Source organism: Electrona antarctica (genome assembly GCF_951216825.1).
Source record: "Electrona antarctica genome assembly, chromosome: 9".
Lineage (NCBI taxonomy): Eukaryota > Metazoa > Chordata > Actinopteri > Myctophiformes > Myctophidae > Electrona > Electrona antarctica.
The window spans coordinates 56,091,599-56,119,274 of record NC_136790.1 but is presented as its reverse complement, the minus strand read 5'-3'; the positions used below and the strand labels follow the sequence as shown (position 1 = coordinate 56,119,274).

The 27,676-nt window shown below is 44.5% G+C and overlaps 2 protein-coding genes across 2 annotated transcripts in view; both read left to right on the top strand.

Moving 5' to 3' along the window:
- LOC306930084 (uncharacterized protein) overlaps nt 1-22,630 on the top strand; it is a gene marked incomplete at its 3' end in the record, with an annotated part of 43,308 nt that extends 20,678 nt beyond the window's left edge. Inside the window, exons 5-9 of the mRNA XM_079510826.1 lie at nt 15,550-15,717; nt 16,121-16,160; nt 16,692-16,759; nt 19,234-19,380; nt 22,467-22,630. Of these exons, the coding sequence (XP_079366952.1) occupies nt 15,550-15,717; nt 16,121-16,160; nt 16,692-16,759; nt 19,234-19,380; nt 22,467-22,630 (587 nt within the window). The remainder of the gene's footprint in view (nt 1-15,549; nt 15,718-16,120; nt 16,161-16,691; nt 16,760-19,233; nt 19,381-22,466) is intronic.
- A 3,513-nt stretch (nt 22,631-26,143) lies between these two features.
- LOC306930083 (kelch domain-containing protein 3-like) lies at nt 26,144-26,989 on the top strand (the record flags this gene model as incomplete). The annotated part of the gene is made up of 1 exon (XM_079510825.1): nt 26,144-26,989. The coding sequence occupies one exon, from the start codon at nt 26,144-26,146 to the stop codon at nt 26,987-26,989; it is 846 nt and encodes a 281-aa protein (XP_079366951.1).
- Between the last annotated feature and the right edge of the window lie 687 nt (nt 26,990-27,676).

Sequence of the window (27,676 nt, the reverse complement as noted above, 5' to 3'; positions counted from 1 at the left end):
ATAAGGCACATCTATGTTAGGGGGAATACTAACAACAACACAGGGGTGGCAAAGCCATCAACACCCTACAAGGTAAATATAATGAAATAAAATAAATCAAATAGGCTGGACAGTCACATTGGCTGGCAATCAAGGCCTCCTGTCGCGGGGTCAAAAGGTCGATCTGGGGAAACCCGGGGAGACTATGCTAAAGATTGACTCTAGGCTTGGAAAGGGCAAGATGAACACTCGTGTGTATGTGTGTTTGTGCGTGCGTTTCGTGGGTGCGTGTGTAAGCGAGGTTCATGTCTCTCGCGTGTGACGGTGGCATTGGGGGGATTTGGTGTTTCTGGGGGGACGCGGCGGTGCATCGACTGCTCTTTTTGTCGGGGCCCCTTTGAACGGGTCGCTCTCCCGTGGCTTCGCAGTCTCGTCACATCTGTGCAGTGACACGACTGGGCCCACTCTGGTGATGCGTAGTGGTTTCGGGGCATGGGGACTCTTCGGGCTGCCTGGTTTTGGCTCCGAGGCAGTGGGTCGGTCTTCCGGCGTCCCACGGTCCATGGTGTGGCCGTCAGCCTAGGCGCCATGGGGGAGAGAGGGAGGGACCTTTTTTATATTTGACCAGAGGGATCGAACCGGCGGTCAGACGCGTGGCACGGGCCACTCAAACATCATGCAATATGGGGGACATTCAGACTGAGGGCCAGTGAGGTGCTGAGGAGCATCGTGTTACAATAAACAACATCACAGAGAGAAAACAAAAATAAATACCTAGCAGGTTACAGTACATGTCAGTCTGAGGCCCTGCTGGTTAAAGTACAGAGTGGAGTGAAGGCAGTTTCCATGGCTGTGTTGGGGTGACATCTATGGGTCAAAGACCGCCGGTGCAGTCACAGGGATAGGCATTTATTCATCAGCAATGTGGAATCAGCACATAGTACTGTCCTGAGTAAGGGCTCTCACCTTATGGAATGACATTATCTTAGATTGGGGAAGGGAAAAATTGTGCACTTAGAGGAGGACCGTATGCATGCACACACATTGACATGCAAGTGCACTTTTTCAATATACAAGCATGCAAAAAGAGCACCGGTACATTGGCGTTTCTATGTCCACGTATATACACACACGCACCTAAGGCACACAGGCTTTACGAGCCGGGGGGAGAGAAGGAAAGACCTGACGGCGGTGCGATTCGCTTTCGACCATGTCAGAGTTAGGCTTGGATTAGGTTGAGGTTTGTTACAATTTAAGGTTTTACATAGACTACATTTATCCCCTGGCAGACTAGCCACATTTCATCCAGACTCAGATCCAGCCTGTGCCAGGTGTGGTCAGGAGTCTGCTATGCTTAGCCACATGTTTTGGTCGTGTCCCAGACTGACTGCATTTTGGACAGAGATATTTAATACCTTCTCGTATATTTGTAACTCAACTATAGATCCCAATCCAATAACGGCGGTGTTTGGTGCCCCTCCAGAGGGAATACAAATACCAACTCATCAGGCTGAAGCTATAGCGTTTTCCTCTTTACTTGCCAGACGCCTGATACTATTTAATTGGAAAAAGGCAGCGCCGCCATCTCACAAACGGTAGTATTTTATACGTAGTCATTGTCCATCTCCCCCCCTTCATTTTTATTTACCTATTTTTTTGTATTTTATTTGGTTTTGTTTTTCAGTTATGGTTGATTTCATTAATATACAATTTGTGGTTTTTACATTGTATTTCAGACTTTTATATTTTATACATGAATGTTGAGTACTGGTGTTGTTGTTTTGTCCTGTATCTGTTCTGTAATTGTTGTCATGTATCTGTTGTCTGTCCTGTCTTATGTGCAAACTTCAATAAAAATACTTGAATAATAATAATGGACCTGTCTGTGGGACCATACCATACATCTGGCCAGTTCTTCCAGTCATCCGGGTTCTCCATACATCTGGCCGGGTGCAGTACTTAGTTTAGACAGTTTAGACAAGTAAGACGCGCGAACGCGGGAAGCGAACGCAGCTCGTAAATTGCAAAAACAACAATTAGAATAAATTACGTAATTTACGGGTTTTTTTAAGTTCTCTTTTTTTTGTTTTTTAAGATTTTTTTTAAGTTACGTTTTTTTTTAAGTTAATTTTTTTTTAAGTTTTTCCTTTTAAAGTTTTTCCTTTTTAAGTTTTTTTTTAAGTTAAGTTTTTTTTTAAGTTAATTTTGTTTTTAAGTTAAGTTTTTTTTAAGTTTTTCCTTTTAAAGTTTTTCCTTTTTAAGTTAAGTTTTTTTTAAGTTAAGTTTTGTGTGTGTGCGCGTGCGTTTTCCTTTTTAAGTTTTTTTTTTAAGTTAAGTTTTTTTTTAAGTTAAGTTTTTTTAAGTTAAGTTTTGTGTGTGTGTGTGTGTGTGTGTGTGTGTGTGTGTGTGTGTGTGTGTGTGTGTGTGTGTGTGTGTGTGTGTGTGTGTGTGCGTGCGTGTGTGCGTGTGTGTGTGTGTGCGTGCATGTGTGTGTGTGTTTTTGTGTGTGATACAGCTGCGCCCTCTGGTGGTGGGCGGGTGGTGTTACAGCGTGACAGACACACACACACACAGACAGACATGATCTGCTGGGTCTCATAGTAAATGCTCACTGCGTTCGCAACTAGTCATTGGTTAGACCAGTCATTGGTCGAACAACTACAATCTATCTCAAACCCTCACCCTAACCCTAACCTCCCACGGGGCAGCACACCTAAACCTAACCTTAACCCATGTCTAACCTACATTTTGTTTTTAATTAATTAATTATAAATCCCCTTTTTCAGAAGTTACAAAAATGTCTAATTCCTTAAAGATGGAGTGCCACAATTTTTCCAGTTTTTCATGTGTCTATGAGGTGACAGTACTTCATTAGACACCCTGGAGTCGTTTTTTATGTGCAATGGGGTATCAACTTTGTATTTAGGGTTTCTTCCTGGAGGCTGAACCCTTGACAGTCAAACGGGCCAATGAAATAAACAGCAATATAGTGACATCACACTATCAGCCCCTCCCCCTTTATCATACAACTACAGCTGTGGGTGCGGCTTCAGTTCAGGTGGATCACCACCCATCACCACCCACCAGGCAAACCAGGCATACTTAATGAACTGGTGGGCGTGTCCACATAAAAGCATGATTTAACAAATACTGTACACTTTTTGGAAAAAAGTTCTTCCTCCTTATATTATAACAATGCCTGGTGATCATGTTTTAGGGTGGAAAGAAATCATGGCACTCCATCTTTAATAACATAAAATAAACATGAATTAGAGGGGGGTGAAAATATCAGATCTACAAGCTCACAGCACGTGTTGTGAGCTTGTAGATGGTCTATTTCCACTAGCTTGGGTCCCGGGGGAGACGTCACATTTCTCTTTAGGGTCTCCAGCTACAACGTTAGACGACCTTGTCTACAAGGCCCCTGATTGGCTGATTGGAAATCTTTTGTATTTCTTTTCTTTTTTTGTATCAGTGAATTATCAGTTTCATGGTTCCCATTAGTCCTGCAATTACTGGAAATGTTTTATAAAAATCACACCTGTGTGAAGTGAGGGGCGCTCTTATCATCGTACATCATCATACATCATCTCATTCATTATCAATGACATTTATTGTTTGTTTTGGGACAATGATTGTGTTTACAAACACCCTCAAAGCTGGACATAGGAGAGGCTAGCGCCCCTCAAAAATAACCACTTGTGGTGGATTAATAATAACTCACATTAAGGAATAATCGAGGTCGAGAGTGGACTGAAACAATGTCACTTTTATTACAAGGAGTGGTCTGTACCAGCCCAGGGAAACTTGCACGGATGCAAGCCTCCAGAGCTGTTCACATGCGTCTCTCTTATACACAATGAAGGAGCACGAATACATTGTAGGTGTGGTCAAGTGGACATGGTCAAACAAGGTCATCTGACAGACGCAAACAGGTGGTCTGTGATGACTCATGTTAATGCAGTTAGACAGTTAGTATTGTCATCTTCAAAATCCCATTACACACTGTAACAGTTGTCAGAGTAGCAGCAGGTCAGTCTATGACGTCAGTCATCTACGACACACCAACTTGGCCTACATGTGACATCATGTCTACGTCACACGTAGGCCCGCTAAGCTATATAAGTGCTGACCCACGCAGTAGGACTGCATTCCTTCAGGTCATTAATTTAAGGAATTCAGGACTGCATTCTTTTATAGGGTGAAACCTATAAACTACTGTGTGAAATGCTTCGTTGGACGGTGCACCTAAAAGGGCTTCCAGAGACACCGTATGATGCTGCTGTAGCAGTGGACCACAAAGTGTACTGCTTTAGAGGAGACTTTATCGAGTCCAAGCGTCGGACTGAAGTGCATGTCTTCAACACAGTGTCTTTATGCTGGACCGAGTTGCCCCAAGAGACACCTAGAAGAGGACAACGCCCCCTTGAGGTTCGCCCCATGTTCACCAGCCGCACAGCTGTGCTGATCGACCATTTCATCTACATCTGGGGGGGAAGGTCTGACATGCGGATCTACATCACGGTGCTTTATGCATTTGATGTCGACGACCACAGAATGCTCACACCCAAGGTTTCTGGGACTGTTCCAGAGGGGAGACAGGACCACTCAGCCTGTGGCTTTGGGAAGGTCATGTTTATCCATGGAGGAATGACTGGGAATAGATTCACTAATGGCATCTACAAGTTGGACACCACCACGATGGACTGGACTTTAATTAATACCAGAGGAACTCCTCCACCTGCTTCAATATGTCACTCTGCCACCATAATTGGGACAAAGATGTTTGTATTTGGGGGCTGGAGGAATCAGAACCACAACACCATCAGAGTGTTTGAGACAGAGACCGACACCTGGCTGGACACACCTTATGCACAGCCTCTTCCAGAAGGACACTACGGTCATTCAGCCTTTACCTACAATGGAGAGCTGTACATATTTGGTGGCAGGAAAAATAACCAGGACTTCAATGATCTGTGGAAATTCAGTCCAGCGACCTTCACCTGGAAGAAGGTTGAGTCCAAAGGGAATGTTCCATGTTTAAGAACTTATTACACACTAGGGGGTCACATGGTATTCTGTTGCATGGTGGGAGATCGTATCCTCCTCTTTGGAGGACCAAGACCATACAACACAGACCTGTATGTCTTAGACTTGAGTCCTAGTCTGAAGACCTTATGCAAGCTGGCAGTTATTCAGTACGGTCTGGATCAGTCTGAACTCCCACACAACATCAGGTGGGAACTGGCAGCCATGACAACCAACAGCCAATAAACAAGAAGATACAAATAAAAGGTTAAAAAAAATAAAATAAAAAGAGGCTACTAAAAAAGGAAAAAAGAGCAGAAACTAGAAAAAGTGACCTTCTGGGCACAGGTCTCCACCAAGAGGATAGGAGTGTGTGTGTGTGATGTTTGGCAAAATGTTTAGGAGCAATACAAACGTGTGTGTGTGTGTGTGTGTGTGTGTGTGTGTGTGTGTGTGTGTGTGTGTGTGTGTGTGTGTGTGTGTGTGTGTGAGACGCGGCTTGGCCTGTTGTAGCGCCACCATGAGGCTGATTTGAAAACTGTCAAGTGGCATTTCTTCCAAATCCTAGTGGGAATATGCATGCACAGTTTCACCACAATCGGACGCTGCGTTGAGTAATTGTGGCGATTTGTACAAAACGGGTACAAAGCGGGCTACTCCTGAAAAGTTTAGAAGCCAATTGTAGCCAATGATGATGTGGATTATGAGAAATCAAACAAACCCGTCTTGATCACATGACGTTGCTGCTGCATTGTCTGAAGGAAGCCAAACAAAAATAAGTTTTACTCTTATGTACCTGTACACAAGATGTAACAATAAAGCACAACCTTGAACCTTGAACCTTGAGCATGTGTACCGATTTGCGTGAAATTTGGATACAATCTGAAGGAGTAATATTAGAAAATGTGTTTTACATATGTCGGCCTCCTGGTGGCGCTATAAAGAGCAGATGTGAAAAATTCCAGGCAAAGGTTTTTCCTTGGCCTCTAGGGAGTTAGCATACAAAGTTATCCACAGATCCATGCAGTTAGAGGTAAAAACACTTTTTGGCCAGTTATAGCGCCACCATGAGGCTGAGTTGAAAATGTTCATGTGGCATTTCTTCCTCGGCCTAGTGGGAATGTGCGTGCAGAATTTCACGGAAATAACACGATGTGTTCATGATTTGCAGCATTTTGTTTGAAACTGAGCACTCCTGCGAACTTTGGAAGCCAATCTTAGCCAATCAGGATGGAGTCTGAGAAATCTGAAAGACCCGTTTCGTTGAATGGCTCTACAGAGACTGTGTACCAATTTCCGTGATGTTTGGACAAAATCTGTAGGTGTACTGTCCAAAAACTTGTTTTGCACAAAGCGGCCTCCTGGTGGCGCTATAACAGGCCGTTCTGGAAATTTCCTGGGCAAAGGTTCATCATTGGCATCCAGGGAGTGTGTGTGCAAAATTTGGCATCGGCTGGATTAACGGTGCCGGAGATTAGCTGTTCACAGACGGAAGGACGGCCGGAAGGACGGCCGGACGGACGGACGGACGGACGGACGGACGGACGCATCTCTCCCCATGCCTTCGGCCTGGTGGAGACAACCAACAAGTTGTGTCCACAGATTGTGAGACACATGGACGAAGAGAGCCCTGTGGTTTCTACAGACAATTTTTTTTTGGGCAAATTCAAATTCCTCTTTGAGGGGCCGCCCTAGTGTAGCGGTTAGAGCATACGCCTTTCATGCGGAAGGTTGTGGGTTCGAACCCCGCCTGGGGTCGACGTCAGCAAGGGCATGCGGTCGCAACGGGTTCCGAGGCACCCGTTACAGTTCATAGCGACAATTCACTTCCTGACTCTCGGTTTCCGACTGAAGCAGCTTTCAAACTAAAGGCCTATTCATAGTCTGGATTTTCGGTGATGAGGTGACCACCGCTCCGGTGGTGAGTTGACCACCGGAGCTGAAATAACATTGAGCGGTGGTGAGTAAAAACAGAGAGAAGGGCTGGAGCGGTGGCGGTGGTTTTCTCTTCACCGCGGCTCGTGACGTCATGTTGTAGTTTGGTGGTCACCTAACCACTGTAAATCCAGACTATGTATGAGCCTTAAGAGTCTGGCCGTATTAAAAGACTGGGCGGCGGTCCTGGAGGACACTCTTTCCGACACCAGATGGGGGTGTCGGCGGTCAATGAGTTAACACGAGCCCTCCACAACCTGGATGGATCCTTGACTGCAGTGTTGATTTCCTCGACTAAAACTGAGATGAAAAATGTCCGTCGACTAACCTTTTTTACTGACGGAAACTGAATAAAAACTAAACAAAAACTAGGCCATGATGACTAAAACTCTGACTAAATACAATGACAATGTTGGCAACAAATAAAAACTAGACTAAAATGTAAGTGATGGACAAGAGATCATTTTATGCTTGGTTGCGCTCGGGTGTTGCACTCTGAAAATAGCCGATCTACAAACAAACAACGTGTCACAGCATGACACGTTGTGTGTTTGTAGATCGGCTATTTTCAGCATGCAACCAAGTGTAAAATACTCGTATGACTTACTTACACACACACACACACACACACACAATTCTAGTCTAGGGGTTCCCAACCTTTTCAGGTCGCGACCCCCCAAAATAGTCATATTTTGAACTGGGAAAAACATTTATTTGACTCGAGCCCCCTATCGGACATGGTCTTGACTTGGACTGGCTTAAGGTGGACTCGACTACAACACTAATAGGATAGCTGTAGCAGTTGTCAGAGTAGTAGCAGGTCAGTCTATGACGTCAGTCATCTACGACACACCAACATGGCCTACATGTGACATGTCTATGTCACACGTAGGCCCGCTAACCTATATAAGTGCTGACCCACACAGTAGGACTGCATTCCTTCAAGTCGTTCATTGAAGGTTTACAGGACTGCATTATTTTACAGTAGCTGGGTCTGAATTCGTTAAAATCGTGCACTTGGTGACAAGTTTTTGATTTTTGGTATGGTGGTAGGTATGGTTATAAGGTTTTCAAAAACCATCGCAAACGAGTTGGGAGCGCCCCCTAGTGGTCCATTTGCAATGAATCTAATATTAAATGGGTCAGTATATGGTTATAAATCAAAATAATTGATAAAAGAGATTTTCCAATGGATTATATTAGTATTGGGTGTGCTAAATAACATACTAAAAAATTAGGAAAAAATAACTTCTGGAAAGGCATCATTTTCAAGATGGCGTCCACGATGGCTGCCGGGAGCTTAAAATGCCTATAAACTGGGATTTAATACATAAAAAATCACAACAATTATGCACTTGGTAAAAAGTTCTTGATTTTTGGTATGGTGTTTGGGATGGGATAAGGTTTTCAAAAACCATCGCAAACGAGTTGGGCTCGCCCCCTAGTGGTCCGTTTGCAATTAATCTAATATTAAATGGGCCAGTATATGGTTAAAAACCATAATAATGGATAAAATAAAAAATTCTATGGATTCTATTAGTATTGGGTGTGCTTAATAACATACTAAAAATGTAGGAAAAAATTACTTCTGGAAAGGCATCATTTTCAAGATTGCGTCCACAATAGCTGCAAAATGCCTATAAAGCTTGGATTTAATATGTAAAAAATAATAATAATAATTGATAAAATAGATTTTCCAATGGATTCTATTAGTATTGGGTATGCTAAATAACATATAAACATTTTGGGTGAAAATAACTTCTGGAAAGGCATCATTTTCAAGATGGCGTCCACGATGGCTGCCGGGAGCTTAAAATGCCTATAAACTGGGATTTAATACATAAAAAATCACAACAATTATGCACTTGGTAAAAAGTTCTTGATTTTTGGTATGGTGTTTGGGATGGGATAAGGTTTTCAAAAACCATCGCAAACGAGTTGGGCTCGCCCCCTAGTGGTCCGTTTGCAATTAATCTAATATTAAATGGGCCAGTATATGGTTAAAAACCATAATAATGGATAAAAGAAAAAATTCAATGGATTCTATTAGTATTGGGTGTGCTTAATAACATACTAAAAATGTAGGAAAAAATAACTTCTGGAAAGGCATCATTTTCAAGATTGCGTCCACAATAGCTGCAAAATGCCTATAAAGCTTGGATTTAATATGTAAAAAATAATAATAATAATTGATAAAATAGATTTTCCAATGGATTCTATTAGTATTGGGTATGCTAAATAACATATACACATTTTGGGTGAAAATAACTTCTGGAAAGGCATCATTTTCAAGATGGCGTCCACGGTGGCTGCCGGGAGCTTAAAATGCCTATAAACTGGGATTTAATACATAAAAGATCATCATCATGCACTTGGTGACAAGTTTTAGATTTTTGGCATGATGTTAGGTATGGGCATAATGTTTTCAAAAACCATCGCAAAAAAACCCAGCGAAGTTGGGCTCGCCCCCTAGTGGTCTGTTTGCAATGAATCCAATGCTGGCCTATTTAACATTGGATTCATTGCAAACAGACCACTAGGGGGCAAGCCCAACTCGTTTGCGATGGTTTTTGAAAACATTATGCCCATACCTAACATCATGCCAAATATCTAAAACTTGTCACCAAGTGCATAATTGTTATGATTTTTTATGTATTAAATCCCAGTTTATAGGCATTTTAAGCTTACTGAGGCCACCGTGGACGCCATCTTGAAAATGATGCCTTTCCAGAAGTTATTTTCACCCAAAATTGTAATATGTTATTTAGCATACCCAATAGTAATAGAATCCATTGGAAAATATATTTTATCAATTATTTTGGGTTTTTTTTACATATTAAATCCCAGCTTTATAGGCATTTTGCAGCTATTGTGGACGCAATCTTGAAAATGATGCCTTTCCAGACGTTATTTTTTCCTAATTCTTTAGTATGTTATTTAGCACACCCAATACTAATAGAATCCATTGAAAAATCTATTTTATCAATTATTATGGTTTTTAACCATATACTGGCCCATTTGATATTAGATTCATTGCAAACAGACCACTAGGGGGTGGCCCCGACTTGTTTGCGATGGTTTTTGAAAACTTTTTAACCATACCTACCATCATACCAAAAATCAAAAACTTGTCACCAAGTGCACGATCTTGTTGATTTTGGACGAATTCAGACCCAGCTACAGGGAGAAACCTATAAACTACTGTGTGAAATGCTAAGCTGGACGGTGCACCTAAAAGGGCTTCTAGAGACACCGTATGATGCTGCTGTAGCAGTGGACCACAAAGTGTACTGCTTTAGAGGAGACTTTATCGAGTCCGAACGCCGGACTGAAGTGCATGTCTTCAACACATTGTCTTTATGTTGGATCAAGTTGCCCCCAGAGACGCCTGGAAGAGGACAACGCCCCCTTGAGGTTCGCCCCATGCGCTCCAGCCGCACAGCTGTGCTGATCACCCTTTCATCTACATCTGGGGGGGAGTTACTGACACATGGAAATACAGCAAGGTGCTTTATGCATTTGATGTCGACTACCACAGAATGCTCACACCCAAGGCTTCTGGGACTGTTCCAGAGGGGAGGTGTGGCCACTCAGCCTGTGTTTCTGAGAAGGTCATGTTTATCCATGGAGGATGGACCCAGACTGGACGCATTAATGACATCTAAAGATGGACACCACCACAATGGTCTGGTCTTTAATTAACACCAGAGGAACTCCTCCACCTGCTTCAGCATGTCACTCTGCCACCATCATCAGGTCAAAGATGTTTGTATTTGGGGGCTATTGGTCTGGGACCTACCACAACACCATCAGAGTGTTTGACACAGAGACCAACAATTGGCTGGACACTCCTTCTGCACAGCCTCTTCCAGAAGGACGCTACGGTCATTCAGCCTTTTCCTACAATGGAGATTTGTACATATTTGGTGGCAGGAACTATAACCAGGACTTAAATGATCTGTGGAAATTCAGTCCAGCGACATTCACCTGGAAGAAGATTGAGTCCAAAGGGAATGTTCCATGTTTAAGAACTTATTACACAACATGGGGTCACATGGCATGCTGTTGCACGGTGGGAGATCGTATCATCCCCTTTGGAGGACATCAATCATCATACAGTTCGTCAGTTAATGATGACCTGTATGTCTTAGACTTGAGTCCTAGTCTGAAGACCTTATGCAAGCTGGTAGTTATTCAGTACGGTCTGGATCAGTCTGAACTCCCACACAACATCAGGTGGGAACTGGCAACCATGACAACCAACAGCCAATAGGAAGAAAAAAAAACAGCCCCCCAAAAAAGAGAAGGGCAGAATCTCCAAATATGGAGTTCCAGGCTGATGTCATCAACATGCCATCAGAGATGAATTAAACAGTCAGATTGTTCTTATCCGCACCAGTTCTATGTCAGCTGCTGGGAGTGTGGCCAGCCGAGGACAACCTCCTAAACAGTCACGCTGGGGGGCTGTAGCAACGGGGGCTACTACAACACCATCAGAGTGTTTTCAACAGAGACCAACCAATTGATGAACACTCCTTCTACACAGCCTCTTCCAGAAGGACGCTACGTTCATTCAGCCTTTTCCTACAATGGAGAGCTGTACATATTTGGTGGCAGGAAAAATAACCAGGACTTAAATGATCTGTGGAATTTCCTTCCAGCGACCTTCACCTGGAAGAAGGTTGAGTCCAAAGGGAATGTTCCATGTTTAAGAACTCCTAACACATTATGGGGTCACATGGTATGCTGTTGCATGGTGGGAGAACGTATCATCCTCTTTGGAGGACATGGATCATACTACACAGTCGATGATGACCTGTATGTCTTAGACGTGAGTCCTAGTCTGAAGACCTTATACAAGCTGTCAGTTATTCAGTACGGTCTGGATCAGTCTGAACTCCCACACAACATCAGGTGGGAACTGGCAGCCATGACAACCAACAGACAATAGAAAGAAAATGCAGACTTGTGTGAAGTGAGGGGCGCTCTTATCATCATACATCACAATCCGTGATCAGCCAATCAAATCATCGCTATGAGGTACACACATTGCTCAACCAATCAAATCATCACTATGTGGTACACACAAACACACAAAGCTGGGCGTAGGAGGGGCTAGCGCCGCTCAGAAATAACAGCCCGCAAAAAAAAGAGAAGGACGGCATCTCCAAATATGGAGTTCCAGGCTGACGTCATCAACATGCCATCAGAGATGAATGAAACAGTCAGATTGTTCTGATCCGACTTTGGCGCTCTGTAGCTGATTCATCATAGAGGTGACCTTTGACCCCTAGACTCATTCAAGTGATATATTCTACAGCTGATTCATCATAGGGCCAAACCCACCTGACACAGAGGTGACCTTTAACCCCTAAATGGAACTATTGTTTGTTTCCCAACAGTGGGTCGGGACCCCCATGAGGGTGACCAATGTTTATGAGTCTAGAGTAAATTACCCTTTATTTGTTTTTATTTTGCTTCCTACATTTTGTTTTTAATTAATTCATTATAAAGTAAAACGATTAAAAAAAAAAATCTCTTGGTTTCCAGAAATTACAAAAAAATTCTAATTCCTTAATAACATAAAATAAACATGAATTAGAGGGGGGTGAGAATATCAGATCTACAAGATCACAGCACGTGTTGTGAGCTTGTAGATGGTCTATTTTCACTAGCTTGGGTCCCGGGGGAGACGTCACATTTCTCTTTAGGGTCTCCAACGTTTGATGACCTTGTCTACAAGCAGTGGCGTAACTACGCAGCACCAGGCCCTGACGCAGGATGGTTTAGAGCAGGGGTTCTCAACCCGTGGGTCGCAACCCCTCGGGGGGTCGCCAAATTATTTTAGGGGGTCCCCAAATTATTTTCAAAAAAAAAAAAAAAAAAAAACATTTTTTATTTTTTATTTTATTTTCACGATTTTTCAAAAATAGCAGACCTACAAGCTCGTAGCGCGCCACTCGGTGGCGCGCTATGAGCTTGTAGATCTGCTTTTTTTGAATAGCTAAATTATAACTTATATAGCTTAAAACACCAAAAGGGGTTCCCGCCCCAAAATGGTTTAAGGTTATTGTAGCAGTCAATTTATATTGGGGGTCGGGAGGGGGCGGGGCGGGGGTCCCGAGACATTGCCAAAGCATTTCCGGGGGTCCCCGGCCAAAAACGTTGAGAACCCCTGGTTTAGAGTGCCCCCCCCCCACCCCCACCAAGCCGCTATAGAAACAAATTAACTATGTTTAAAACAACGGTTTTGTATCAGACCAAACACTACTCTAAAATGAATCAGATTCAAGCTGTGGCAAGTGGCATTATATATCAAATTTGGTCTCTTTTCTGTTTAGCCAATTATGAAAAGAAACTAAGAAAACAGCCAAAACAATTAAATGGGCTATCAATCTATAAGGCCATGTGTTGCGCACGGAAAACTAAAAAGCGGCAAGCTAGAAATGCTTAATAAAGTAAAAATAATCAAGTACTGTAAAACACTGGCAAGTATTAATTTGCCTCCTCATAGCAAACGATAATAAACACTGTGCTTCTCAAAGCTGTTTTGACCACAAGAAATGGGCTGATGGGCAGAATGGCCAGTTCAGTTGCGCAGCAGCAAAACATACTCTCTCCCCATGCCTTCGGCCTGGTGGAGACAAAAAAGAGAGGTGAAGTTGGGCTAAAAATCTGGTGACGGCGCACCACGAAAATTAGACAGCAATTATGTAATTAAATAAAGAGGCTTTGCCTCTGCGCTCTGCTTACCTTATAGGTGAACCTTCTGGGATTTTCTCTCTGCAAAATCATCTATCAGGTCCTTCACATCCAGCTGGCGTGCACAGGTATTCTCGATGGACAGAGTGGCAAGTCCACTGAGCCGACCCTGTCCCATTGTACTCCTCAGATAACTTTTGATCAGCTTTAATTTCGAGAATGAACGTTCGGCTGATGCCACTGTGACTGGAATGGTTAGGAAAAGCAGCAAACGAAAGCTCATCGAAGTGTTTCTTCACCTTCCTCTGCCTAACGTTTTCAAAGGTTTTGCTGGCACCCCATTTTTCAGCAAGCCTCTCAGCTGTCAGCTTGGCATCATCAAAACTCGCTCGAAATGCGGTCAAATCTTTGATGTTGCTGTCTAGCAGCTTAACTGCTGTGGCCAGGTCTGCGTCTTGGGATTGTAGAAGTTTTGAGACAACATTTGTTCGCTCCAAAATCTTGCTTTGGAGAACAGTAGTGCAGATGAAGTTGAATTTCTCAATTAAACCTTTCAGTGAACTAGCCTCGTCTCGCTCATCTCTCGTTTTGCTTGTCAGTGACAGTTTAGTCAAAGCTTTGATAATATCACTGTAGCGATATCTCAGCGAGGTCACTGCATCATGACGTGATGACCATCTAGTGCAGGGGTTCTCAACGTTTTTGGCCGGGGACCCCCGGAAATGCTTTGGCAATGTCTCGGGACCCCCGCCCCGCCCCCTCCCGACCCCCAATATAAATTGACTGCTACAATAACCTTAAACCATTTTGGGCGGGAACCCCTTTGTGTTTTAAGCATTGTTACAATTTAGCTATTGAAAAATAGCAGATCTACAAGCTCATAGGTTGTAGGTCTGCTATTTTTGAAAAATCGTGAAAAAAACCCCCAAAAAAAATCTTTTTTTCTTTTTTTTTTTAAAATAATTTGGGGACCCCCTAAAATAATTTGGCGACCCCCCAAGGGGTCGCGACCCACGGGTTGAGAACCCCTGATCTAGTGGGGCATATTCTTTTCAGTGTGATGGTATTGTTAAGATCATTATCCGTTTGTGTTGTATTTGAGAGCATTGCCCATCTCTTTATACTGTGCCCAAAGAACACATACACACGCTCAACAATGTCATAAAACTTTGATATCTCTTGAATCTTAACTGAATCATTAAGGGCCAGATTTAAGTTGTGAGAAGCACAGTGTACATACACGGCTGTTGGCTCCTTTGCAGCTATCCTTGCTTGGACCCCAGAGTAGATGCCGCTCATGTTAGCCGCACCGTCGTACCCCTGTCCTCTGCACTTTGACAGCTGTAATCCGTTGCTTTCAATAGACGCGGTGATGTCATTGGCTAGCTGTTGCTAAAGAAAGTGTCACGTTCAACACACGGTCCAGTACCTGTCTCCAAAAGTTGGTCTCCATTCTTATTTCTCTCTCCATGTCCTCGTCGATCGTTCCATTCAAACGCCACCGGTCATAAATCATGCAAGCAGCGGTATGCATATTAGTTGATTCATGTAGCTGAATGTTAGATTCTGCCAATTATTTGTTCGCCATGTCTTCTTCCCAGTTAGTAATTCTTCACAGTAGGCTACATCTAGCTTGGGTGAGTAACTCCAAACCAGACTTTGTTTTGCGGGTGTAATATTTTGTTGAAAAACACCTATGCTTGGGATCCCGTGGGAAGGGGCCAGTAGGCTTACATTGCCCCGAGGACACGATATAACGTTTGACATTTGAGCCAACATTATCAGGAAAATATCCGAAGTCAGTGGGGTATTTATTTGTAACTCGTTCCGGCGGCATGTCCTTGTCCAAGTTGCCCTGCCCCTCCTCATCTCCAGCAGCATGCTCTTTCTCTTTCTCCATCGCAGCTTGTTCCTCCTCCATCCCCTCCGCCGGCTCAGTCTCCATGACCATGTCCATGATGATGTTCTCATTAAGAACTCCAAGTTCTCTACCTCCTGTCTCCGCGTTCGGCTCTCCTGCCTCCCCAGCTTCTACCAACTGCACCTGGCCTGAGCTTCAAGCCCCAACCGGTGGTGGGGGTGCCTCTTCTTCTTTTCCCCCCGCGGCCGCATCAACCTTATTATCGTCTTTCTTTTGAAAGAAACCAATTATTTTTGGAAGTTGCGCTATTTTTTTGTCTTTCTCTTTTTTTAGATTTCGCTTCTCACTACCGCATTTCTGTTTCTTTATCTTTTTGTCTTTCTCTTCTTTTAGTTTTCACTTCTCAATATCGCTTTTCTGTTTCTTGCTCTCCATTGTTTGTTTGTGTCTGTCGCCATTTACACCTATAACCTGTGACCTGTCTCTTCCGTCTTCTGGACCGGTACCAGGCGGGGCCTCTTTTTATTTTTTTAATATATTGTTAAGGGGCCCGGCCGCATCTTTTTTTTTGCCGCCTCTTTTTCTTTTTTTCTCCCGACCTGGGTGTGCCCTCAGGCGTCATGGGCCCCCACGAAATCGCGTTGTCTGCGTCACGGTAGTGACGCCCCTGTCTACAAAGCCCCTGATTGGCTGATTAGAAATATTTTTTGTATCAGTTTCATGGTGCGCATATAGTCCTTCCATTACTGGAAATGTTAAAAAATTAAAAAATTAAAAATCACACCTGTGTGAAGTGAGGGGCGCTCTTATCATCTTACAACATCAATTACAACATAATGTTTGTTTAAGCAACGGGTGCTAATGTGTGTTTTAGTCTCAAAACTTTATCGTCTATGAGGCGTTTTCTTAAACACGCGTCATTGAAAGACAAACATTAAAGCTGTATATAGGAGGGGCTGGCAGCCCTCAAAAATCACACCCGTGTGAAGTGAATCATCGTATATCATCACATCATCTCATTCTGGCCAATCACAATTTGCGCCCTCAACTTTGTCTTCAATGTTTGTGTTTACACAAACCCTCGAAGCTGGGAATAGGAGGGGCTAGCGCCCCTCAAAAATAACCACTGTAGCAGTTTTTTTTTACAGTGTGGTGAATTATTGGACTACCTGGCACCGTGGTGAAGGTCAGAGGCTGCATCGCTGACCACCGTGGTGGAGGTCAGAGGCTGCATCGCTGACCACCGTGGTGGAGGTCAGAGGCTGCATGGCTGACCACCGTGGTGGAGGTCACCGTGGTGGCGCTCAGCCCAACTGAACCAAATCCTTACATTCAGAGTTACATGTATAGTTACATGATGCACTCTTTTCCTGTTATCTCTATGATATGCTTTGGGTGTGACTCAGGAAAGAGCTCAGGACAAAAAGGCAGTATAAAACAAAAGGCATTGTATTTCTACCTGCTCACCCCGGGTGGGACTTGAATACAGTAAAAGTGAAGAACAGGCCTTGGGAACAACTGTGCTTGTTCCCAAGAGGAGAGTGCTTCCGGGAATCTGTCCGTCGCGGCAGTCAGCCGCGGGGGTGGAGCTTCTTTTCCATCCACCAGCTGTCTAAAAACTCGGAAATGACGTAAAACACAGCTTCTTCTGTCCGCGGCTGTCGGCTCAAGTGTGCCCATGCCCTCTGTGAGTGACACACAAGAGGACTCCAGCAAGGACAGAGGAGAGGACCTGGGTTTGAGAAGGAACCAAATGGACCCCCACTGGAAAGGGAAGTAAATGCACAAACCACTTCAATCTGCGCTCAGATTTGAATCATTGGAAAGTGTGGCCTTTAATGATTCTGCATTCTGCATAGACCAATTATTTGTTTACAAACATTGGGACTGGGCGCACGGGTGACTGTTTCATGTAATCAAATCCCAACAGATCTCCAAACCTGTTGTTTTGGGGAGCGCTGGTTTCAGTCCATTCAACCTCGTCTTGTGTGTTGGCTAGTGAGATGCACCCTAGGAGACATTTATGCTTCAAAGCCCAACAGTGTTGCGCACAGAGAACAGCTGATATACAAGCTCACATCGCATCGCGGATGCGACTACTGTGAGCGTAGAGGTCTGCGTGCGCGACACTATCGCAGGACGAAGCGGGACGTTCTTATGACAGCGACTGGAGGTGTGGTTTTGAGGACAACTGTTTTGAATTGCTATTATTGTTCAAACACAACAGAAACCAATGGGTTAAATATATTTAAAGAGTGAGAGAATACAATAAAAATCCTAATCATTCTTGCTCCACACTGGGAGAAAAACAGCATCTAAAAGTTTGATGGTGCATTTTCTACACGTGAGTGCAGTTAGAACTTTTCCATTGCATCTTATGAGAGGCAGGGTTCTTCTGCTGCCGGTATGCGCGCGTATGCTGTTTCTTATCAGTGTGAGGTCGTCTGTTAAGGCGTCAATACAGTGTTTTAAACCTGGACCTCTACATTCTGCATCCTATGCAGTGCTTTAAACCTGGACCTCTACATTCTGCATCCTATGCAGTGTTTTAAACCTGGACCTCTACATTCTGCATCCTATGCAGTGTTTTAAACCTGGACCTCTACATTCTGCATCCTATGCAGTGTTTTAAACCTGGACCTCTACATTCTGCATCCTATGCAGTGCTTTAAACCTAAACCTCTACATTCTGCATCATATGCAGTGCTTTAAACCTGGACCTCTACATTCTGCATCCTATGCAGTGTTTTAAACCTGGACCTCTACATTCTGCATCCTATGCAGTGCTTTAAACCTGGACCTCTACATTCTGCATCCTATGCAGTGTTTTACACCTGGACCTCTACATTCTGCATCCTATGCAGTGTTTTAAACCTGGACCTCTACATTCTGCATCCTATGCAGTGCTTTAAACCTGGACCTCTACATTCTGCATCCTATGCAGTGTTTTAAACCTGGACCTCTACATTCTGCATCCTATGCAGTGCTTTAAACCTGGACCTCTACATTCTGCATCCTATGCAGTGTTTTAAACCTGGACCTCTACATTCTGCATCCTATGCAGTGTTTTAAACCTGGACCTCTACATTCTGCATCCTATGCAGTGTTTTAAACCTGGACCGCTACGAACGTAACCCGTTGGTTTTATTGCACATTGAACTGATGCATTACTGCTCTGAAAGACCCCCCCTCCCCCCCATTGAACATTGAACTGAATTGCATATTGCAGGGTGGTGGAAAGTAACTAAGTACTTTTACTTAAGTACTGTACTTAAGTACAATTTTGAGGTATTTGTACTTTACTTGAGTATTTCCAATTTCCAGTGCTTTTACTTCTACTCCACTACATCTCAGAGCCAAAATTTGTACTTTTACTCCACTACAATTATTTGAAAACTTGAAAACTAGTTACTTTGGAGATTTTAACAGTTTATCAGTCAATGATGACCTGTATGTCTTAGACTTGAGTCCTAGTCTGAAGACCGTATGCAAGCTGGCAGTTATTCAGTACGGACTGGATCAGTCTGAACTCCCACACAACATCAGGTGGGAACTGGCAGCCATGCGTCCCATTTGACGTGGCGTGAGTTTGTAGATTGGCTGTTAAAATCGGCTGTTATAATCTCTATTCAGCCTAGTAGAGCCTACGATGACGTATGTAGAGATCTAAGGGGTTAAAAGGGGGACTCATGCCCCCCCCTCCCTCAACTCTTATGCTTCCTCCTTAGCCACAGCCAGAAGCTGCCTTTCTCCACCTCCTCAGCCAGCTCTTTCACGGCTATCTGATGCCCCGCTCCTGTGCATCCCATGTCGCGGAGTAGACGAGCAGCTGGGGAACCTACGAAGCCCCTATACGCCCCACTTCCACAGGGCAGGTAACAGCTTGAAGCCCCTACGCCCACTTCCACAGGGCAGGTAACAGCTTGAAGCCCCTACGCCCCACTCCCACGGGGAAGGTAACAGCTTGAAGCCCCCACACCCCACTTTCATGGGGCAGGTAACAGCTTGAAGCCCCTACGCCCCACAGCCACAGGGAAGGTAACAGCTTGAAGCCCCTACACCCCACTTCCACAGGGCAGGTAACAGCTTGAAGCCCCTATGCCCCACTTCCATAGGGCAGGTAACAGCTTGAAGCCCCTACGCCCCACTTCCATGGGGCAGATAACAGCTTGAAGCCCCTACATGGCTACATACTTGGCTCGCTTGCGCTCATTAGCAGCGTCCAAACCTCCCTCCCATGGCACGGTGAGTTCCACCAGAAGGACTGTCTTCAAGCCTCTGACCACATGACTAGGTCTGGCCGGAGCGATGTTTCCACAATCTCCCTGTGGAACTGGACCCTCATGGTCCAGTCATTAGGTCCTTACAAACGGGCAGCGATTTAACGCGCCTATAGTTCATTTTCAATGAGACCTGCATTTTTTTTTTCTGTACGAGAACTCAAGGGGCGACAACGCAAGCGTGTTTACGCATACGTGGACCTGTGAAATTGTCGTGTCGTGCTCGTTTCATGCACTCGCCCGCGACTGAACAGACCTGGATTCTATTTAGCTTTTCTTTTTTACGCTTGCGTTGTGGCGCCCCTCATGAGCAGACCTGTCGTCGATCCACTGAAAGGACCTATTTCCCGGTGAGAGGAGTCTTGCTGTATCTCTCTGGCGGGAGGGTTTGACACCCTCTACAGCCCTCGGGAGGGTTTGACACCCTCTACAACCCTCGGGAGGGTTTGACACCCTCTCCAACCCTCGGGAGAGGGTTTGTCTTCAACACATTGTCTTTATGCTGGACCAAGTTGCCCCCAGAGACACCCGGGAGAGGACAACGCCCCCTTGAGGTTCACCCCATGCGCTCCAGCTGCACAGCTGTGCTGATCGACCCTTTCATCTACATCTGGGGGGGAGTTACTGACACACGGAACTACAGCAAGGTGCTTTATGCATTTGATGTCGACGACCACAGAATGCTCACACCCAAGATTTCTGGGACTGTTCCAGAGGGGAGACGCGGCCACTCAGCCTGTGTCGTTGAGAAGGTCATGTTTATCTATGGAGGATGGACTGGGTATAGATTCTCTAATGACATCTACAAGTTGGACACCACCACAATGGTCTGGACTTTAATTAACACCAGAGGAACTCCTCCACCCGTTTCAACATGTCACTCTGCCACCATCATCGGGACAAAGATGTTTGTATTTGGGGGTTATGGGGGCCAGGATGTCTATGGTAACACCATCAGAGTGTTTGACACAGAGACCAACCATTGGCTGGACACTCCTTCTGCACAGCCTCTTCCAGAAGGACGCTACGGTCATCAGGGCCGGATTTAGCCAGCCCCACTCAGGTGGGCAGACAGAATTGTAAGGGGGGGCGACTCCGCCTTTTCCTAAAATGGAGAGCTGTACATATTTGGTGGCAGGAACATTAACCAGGACTTAAATGATCTGTGGAAATTCAGTCCAGCGACCTTCACCTGGAAGAAGGTTGAGTCCAAAGGGAATGCTCCGTGTTTAGGAACTTATTACACACCATGGTATCATATGGTATGCTGTTGCATGGTGGGAGATCGTATCATCCTCTTTGGAGGACATAGATCATGCCACACAGTCAATGATGACCTGTATGTCTTAGACTTGAGTCCTAGTCTGAAGACCTTATGCAAGCTGGCAGTTATTCAGTATGGTCTGGATCAGTCTGAACTCCCACACAACATCAGGTGGGAACTGGCTGCCATCAAACCAACAGCGAATAGAAACCAAATCAGACTTGTGTGAAGTGATGGGCGCTCTTATCATCATACATCACAATCCGTGGTCAGCCAATCAAATCATTGCTATGGGGTACACACATTTCTCAACCAATCAATTCATCGCTGTGTGGTACACACAAACACACAAAGATGGGCGTAGGAGGGGCTAGCACCGCTCAAAAAAAACAGACCGCAAAAAAAAGAGAAGGACGGCATCTCCAAATATGGAGTTCCAGGCTGACGTCATCAACATGCCATCAGAGATGAATGAAACAGTCAGATTGTTCTGATCCGACTTCGGCGCTCTGTAGCTGATTCATCATAGAGGTGACCTTTGACCCCTAGACTCATTCAAGTGATATATTCTACAGCTGATTCATCATAGGGCCACACCCACCTGACACAAAGGTGACCTTTAACCCCTAAATGGAACTATTGGGCCAAATAACAATAATAATAATAATAATAATAAGTTTGTTTCCCAAACAGTGGGTCGGGACCCCCATGAGGGTCGCAGACCAATGTTTATGAGTCTAGAGTAAATTACCCTTTATTTGTTTTTATTTTGCTTCCTACATTTTGTTTTTAATTAATTAATTATAAAGTAAAACGATTATAAAAAAATCCCCTTTTTTAATCATGATCTATCATCCTCTTTGGAGGCCATAGATCATACAACACAGTCAATGATGACCTGTATGTCTTAGACTTGAGTCCTAGTCTGAAGACCTTATGCAAGCTGGCAGTTATTCAGTACGGACTGGATCAGTCTGAACTCCCACACAACATCAGGTGGGAACTGGTAGCCATGACAACCAACAGTCAATAGGAAAAAAATAAACAGCCCCCCCAAAAAGAGAAGGGCAGAATCTACAAATATGGAGTTCCAGGCTGACGTCCTCAACATGCCATCAGAGATGAATTAAAGAGTCGGATTGTTCTGTTCCACACCAGTTCTAAGTCAGCTGCTGGGGGTGTGGCCAGCCGAGGACAACCTCCTAAACAGCCACGCCCCCAGACCGAACCCAGCATCGCCATGTGACGTGTTGTGAGTTTGTAGATCAGCTGTTATAATCTCTATTCAGCATACAAAGACATATGTAGAGATCTAAGCGGTTTTAAAAACGTTGCTGCCACCGTGTGGCCACGAGTGGTGCTGCGTGACCGCCACTTCTTCCACACTCTTGGGTCTTCTTTGGAAGCCTTTGACCAGAACAAGGGAGTATCACCCCTCCCAAGGCCTGCTCCACACTCCTGGACTCTGCCACCTGCACCTCGTGTTGCTTCAGCCTGCCCATTGCCATGTCCACCTCTTCTTGGGCTTTCCACTGTCTTCCCCTTCCTATCTGGATGCCCGCTGCTCTCACCAGCTGGTAAGTGGATCCACTCAGCTCCAGAACTGTTGTTTGTTTCCCAAACAGTGGGTCGGGACCCACATGTGGGTCGCAGACCAATGTTTATGGGTCTCAAGTAAATGACCCTTTATATTTGTTTCATTTGCTTTCTACAGTTTGTTTTTAATTATGTCAAAAGTAAAAAAAAGTCCTTAATAACATAAAATAAACATGAATTAGAGGGGGGTGAAAATATCAGATCTACAAGCTCACACCACGTGTTGTGAGCTTGTAGATGGTCTATTTCAACTAGCTTGGGTCCCGGGGGAGACGTCACATTTCTCTTTAGGGTCTCCAGCTACAACGTTTGACAACCTTGTCTACAAGGCCCCTGATTGGCTGATTAGATTATTTTTGTTTGTTTTTGTATCAGTGAATTATTCAATTATTCATGGTTCCCATTAGTCCTGCAATTACTGGAAATGTTTTATAAAAATCACACCCGTGTGAAGTGAGGGGCGCTCTTATCATCGTATGTCATCATCATCATCATACATCATCTCATTCTGGCCGTCTTCGTCATCAATGTTTGTGTTTACACTCAAAATTGTCCATTCATTGTCAATGGCATTTAATGTTTGTGTTTACAAACACCCTCAAAGCTGGACATAGGAGTAGCTAGTGCGCCTCAAAAATAACTACTGTAGCAGTTGTCAGAGTACTAGCAGGTCAGTCTATGACGTCAGTCATCTACGACACGCCAACTTAACCTACATGTGACATCATGTCTACGTCACACGTAGGCCCGCTAACCTATATAAGTGCTGACCCACACAGTAGGACTGCATTCCTTCAAGTCATTAATTCAAGGAATTCAGGACTGCATTAGTTTACAGGGAGAAACCTATAAACTACTGTGTGAAATGCTTCATTGGACGGTGCACCTAAAAGGGCTTCCAGAGACACCGTATGATGCTGCTGTAGCAGTGGACCACAAAGTGTACTGCTTTAGAGGAGACTTTATCGAGTCTAAGCGTCGGACTGAAGTGCATGTCTTCAACACAGAGTCTTTATGCTGGATCAAGTTGCCCCCAGAGACACACGGAAGAGGACAACGCTCCCTTGAGGTTCACCCCATGAACACCAGCCGCACAGCTGTGCTGATCGACCCTTTCATCTACATCTGGGGGGGAGTTACTGACACACGGAACTACAGCAAGGTGCTTTATGCATTTGATGTCGACGACCACAGAATGCTCCACCCAAGGTTTCTCGGACTGTTCCAGAGGGGAAGCATGGTCACTCAGCCTGTGTTTTTGGGAAGGTCATGTTTATCCATGGAGGATGGACTGCGAATAGAGACACTAATGACATCTACAAGTTGGACACCACCACGATCGTCTGGACTTTAATTAACACCAGAGGAACTCCTCCACCCGTGTCATACTGATGTTTGTATTTGGGGGCTTTGGGTTTGTCCACTACAACACCATCAGAGTATTTGACACAGAGACCATCCAATTGATGAACACTCCTTCTACACAGCCTCTTCCAGGAGGACGCTACGGTCATTCAGCCTTTTCCTACAATGGAGAGCTGTACATATTTGGTGGCAGGAACTATAACCAGGACTTAAATGATCTGTGGAAATTCAGTCCAGCGACCTTTACCTGGAAGAAGGTTGAGTCCAAAGGGAATGTTCCATGTTTAAGAACTCGTTACACAACATGGGGTCACATGGTATGCTGTTTCATGGTGGGAGATCGTATCATCCTCTTTGGAGTTCATCAGTCAATGATGACCTGTATGTCTTAGACTTGAGTCCTAGTCTGAAGACCTTATGCAAGCTGGCAGTTATTCAGTACGGTCTAGATCAGTCTGAACTCCCACACAACATCAGGTGGGAACTGGCAGCCATGACAACCAACAGCCAATAGAAAGAAAAATCAGACTTGTGTGAAGTGAGGGGCGCTCTTATCATACATCACAATCCGTGGTCAGCCAATCAAATCATCACTATGTGGTGATATATAGTGATATATGTGGTACGTGTACACAAACACACAATGGTGGGCGTAGGAGGGGCTAGCGCCGCTCAAAAATAACAGCCCGCAAAAAAAAGAGAAGGACGGCATCTCCAAATATGGAGTTCCAGGCTGACGTCATCAACATGCCATCAGAGATGAATGAAACAGTCAGATTGTTCTGATCCGACTTCGGCGCTCTGTAGCTGATTCATCATAGAGGTGACCTTTGACCCCTAGACTCATTAAAGTGATATATTCTACAGCTGATTTATCATAGGGCCAAACCCACCTGACACAGAGGTGACCTTTAACCCCTAAATGGAACTATTGGGCCAAATAACTAGTGCAATGTTTGTTTCCCAAACAGTGGGTCGGGACCCCCATGAGGGTCGCGGACCAATTTTTACGAGTCTAGAGTAAATTACCCTTTATTTGTTTTTATTTTGCTCCTACATTTTGTTTTTCATTAATTATAAAGTAAAACGATTTAGAAAAAATAAATCCCCTTTTTTCCAGAAGTTACACAAAAATTCCAATTCCTTAAAGGACCACTTCACCACTTTTCAACCTATCTTCATGAAGATAGGTTGAAAAGTGGTGAAGTGGTCCTTTAATAACATAAAATAAATATCAAATATCAAAATAAAATATCAGATCTACAAGCTCACAGCACGTGTTGTGAGCTTGTAGATGGTCTATTTTCACTAGCTTGGGTCCCGGGGGAGACGTCACATTTCTCTTTAGGGTCAATTACTGGAAATGTTAAATAAAAATAAAAATCACACCTGTGTGAAGTGAGGGGCGCTCTTATCATCTTACAACATCAATTACAACATAATGTTTTTTTAAGCAACGGGTGCTAATATTTGTTATAGTCTCAAAACAAACATTACATTTATCTTTATTGTCAATGAGGCATTTTCTTAAACAAGCATCGTTGAAAGACAAACATTAAAGCTGTATATAGGAGGGGCTAGCGCCCCTCAACAATCACACCTGTGTGAAGTGAGGGGCGCTCTTATCATCGTACATAATCACATCTCATTCTGGCCAATCACAATTTGCGCCATCACTTTTGTCTTCAATGTTTGTGTTTACACAAACCCTCAAAGCTGTAGCAGTTGTCAGAGTAGTAGCAGGTCAGTCTATGACGTCAGTCATCTACGACACACCAACTTGGCCTACATGTGACATCATGTCTATGTCACACGTAGGCCCGCTAACCTATATAAGTGCTGACCCACACAGTAGGACTGCATTCCTTAATTCAGGACTGCATTAGTTTACAGGGAGAAACCTATAAACTACTGTGTGAAATGCTTCGTTGGACGGTGCACCTAAAAGGGCTTCCAGAGACACCGTATGATGCTGCTGTAGCAGTGGACCACAAAGTGTACTGCTTTAGAGGAGACTTTATCAAGTCTGAGCGTCGGACAGAAGTACATGTCTTCAACACAGTGTCTTTATGCTGGACCGAGTTGCCCCCAGAGACACCTAGAAGAGGACAACGCCTCCTTGAGGTTCACCCCATGAAAACCAGCCGCACAGCTGTGCTGATCGACCCTTTCATCTACATCTGGGGGGGAGCTACTGACACAGGGGACTACAGGAAGGTGCTTTATGCATTTGATGTCGACGACCACAGAATGCTCACACCCAAGGTTTCTGGGACTGTTCCAGAGTGGAGACGCGGCCACTCAGCCTGTGTCGTTGAGAAGGTCATGTTTATCCATGGAGGATACATCGAGAATACTGGAGACACTAATGACATCTACAAGTTGGACACCACCACAATGGTCTGGACTTTAATGAACACCAGAGGAACTCCTCCACCTGTTTCAATATGTCACTCTGCCACCATCATCGGGACAAAGATGTTTGTATTTGGGGGCTATGGGTTTGTCCACCACAACACCATCAGAGTGTTTGACACAGAGACCAACCAATGGATGAACACTCCTTTTGCACAGCCTCTTCCAGAAGGACGCTACGGTCATTCAGCCTTTTCCTACAATGGAGAGCTGTACATATTTGGTGGCAGGAAAAATAACCAGGACTTCAATGATCTGTGGAAATTCAGTCCAGCGACGTTCACCTGGAAGAAGGTTGAGTCCAAAGGGAATGTTCCATGTTTAAGAACTCCTAAGACAATATGGGGTCACATGGTATGCTGTTGCATGGTGGGAGATCGTATCATCCTCTTTGGAGGACATAGATCATACAACACAGTCAATGATGACCTGTATGTCTTAGACTTGAGTCCTAGTCTGAAGACCTTATGCAAGCTGGCAGTTATTCAGTACGGTCTGGATCAGTCTGAACTCCCACACAACATCAGGTGGGAACTGGCAGCCATGACAACCATCAGCCAATAGGAAAAAAAAAACAGACCCCCAAAAAAGAGAAGGGCAGAATCTCCAAATATGGAGTTCCAGGCTGACGTCATCAACATGCCATCAGAGATGAATTAAACAGTCAGATTGTTACCAGTTCTAAGTCAACTGCTGGGGGTGTGGCCAGCCGAGGACAACCTCCTAAACAGTCACGCCCCCCAGACCGAACCCAGCGTCGCCATGTGACGTGTTGTGAGTTTGTAGATCGGCTGTTATAATCTCTATTCAGCGTACAAAGACTTATGTAGAGATCTAAGGGGTTTTAAAAACGTTGCTGCCACCGTGTGGCCATGAGTGGTACTGTGTGACCGCCAGGCGGACAGGAAGCTTTGTTCTGAAGAGCTTCCCTTTTTTTCCCTCACCCAACTAAGGGGGATGTCATAAACATGGCATGGCACACTATGAAATACTAAAATATCTAAAAAACACATATTACCCACATAAAAACCCCAGGAAAGTATTTCTTGTCTCCCAAACATCATTAAAATAAGATCTGGTTCCAAAAGGGGTGAAGTTGCCCTTGAAGGCGTTCCTGCTCAGTTCTCGCCACTTCTTCCACACTCTTGGGTCTTCTTTTGGAAGCCTTTGACAAGAACAAGGGAGTATCGCCCCTCCCAAGGCCTGCTCCACCCTCCTGGACTCTGCCACTAGGGGTGGGACGATATGGGT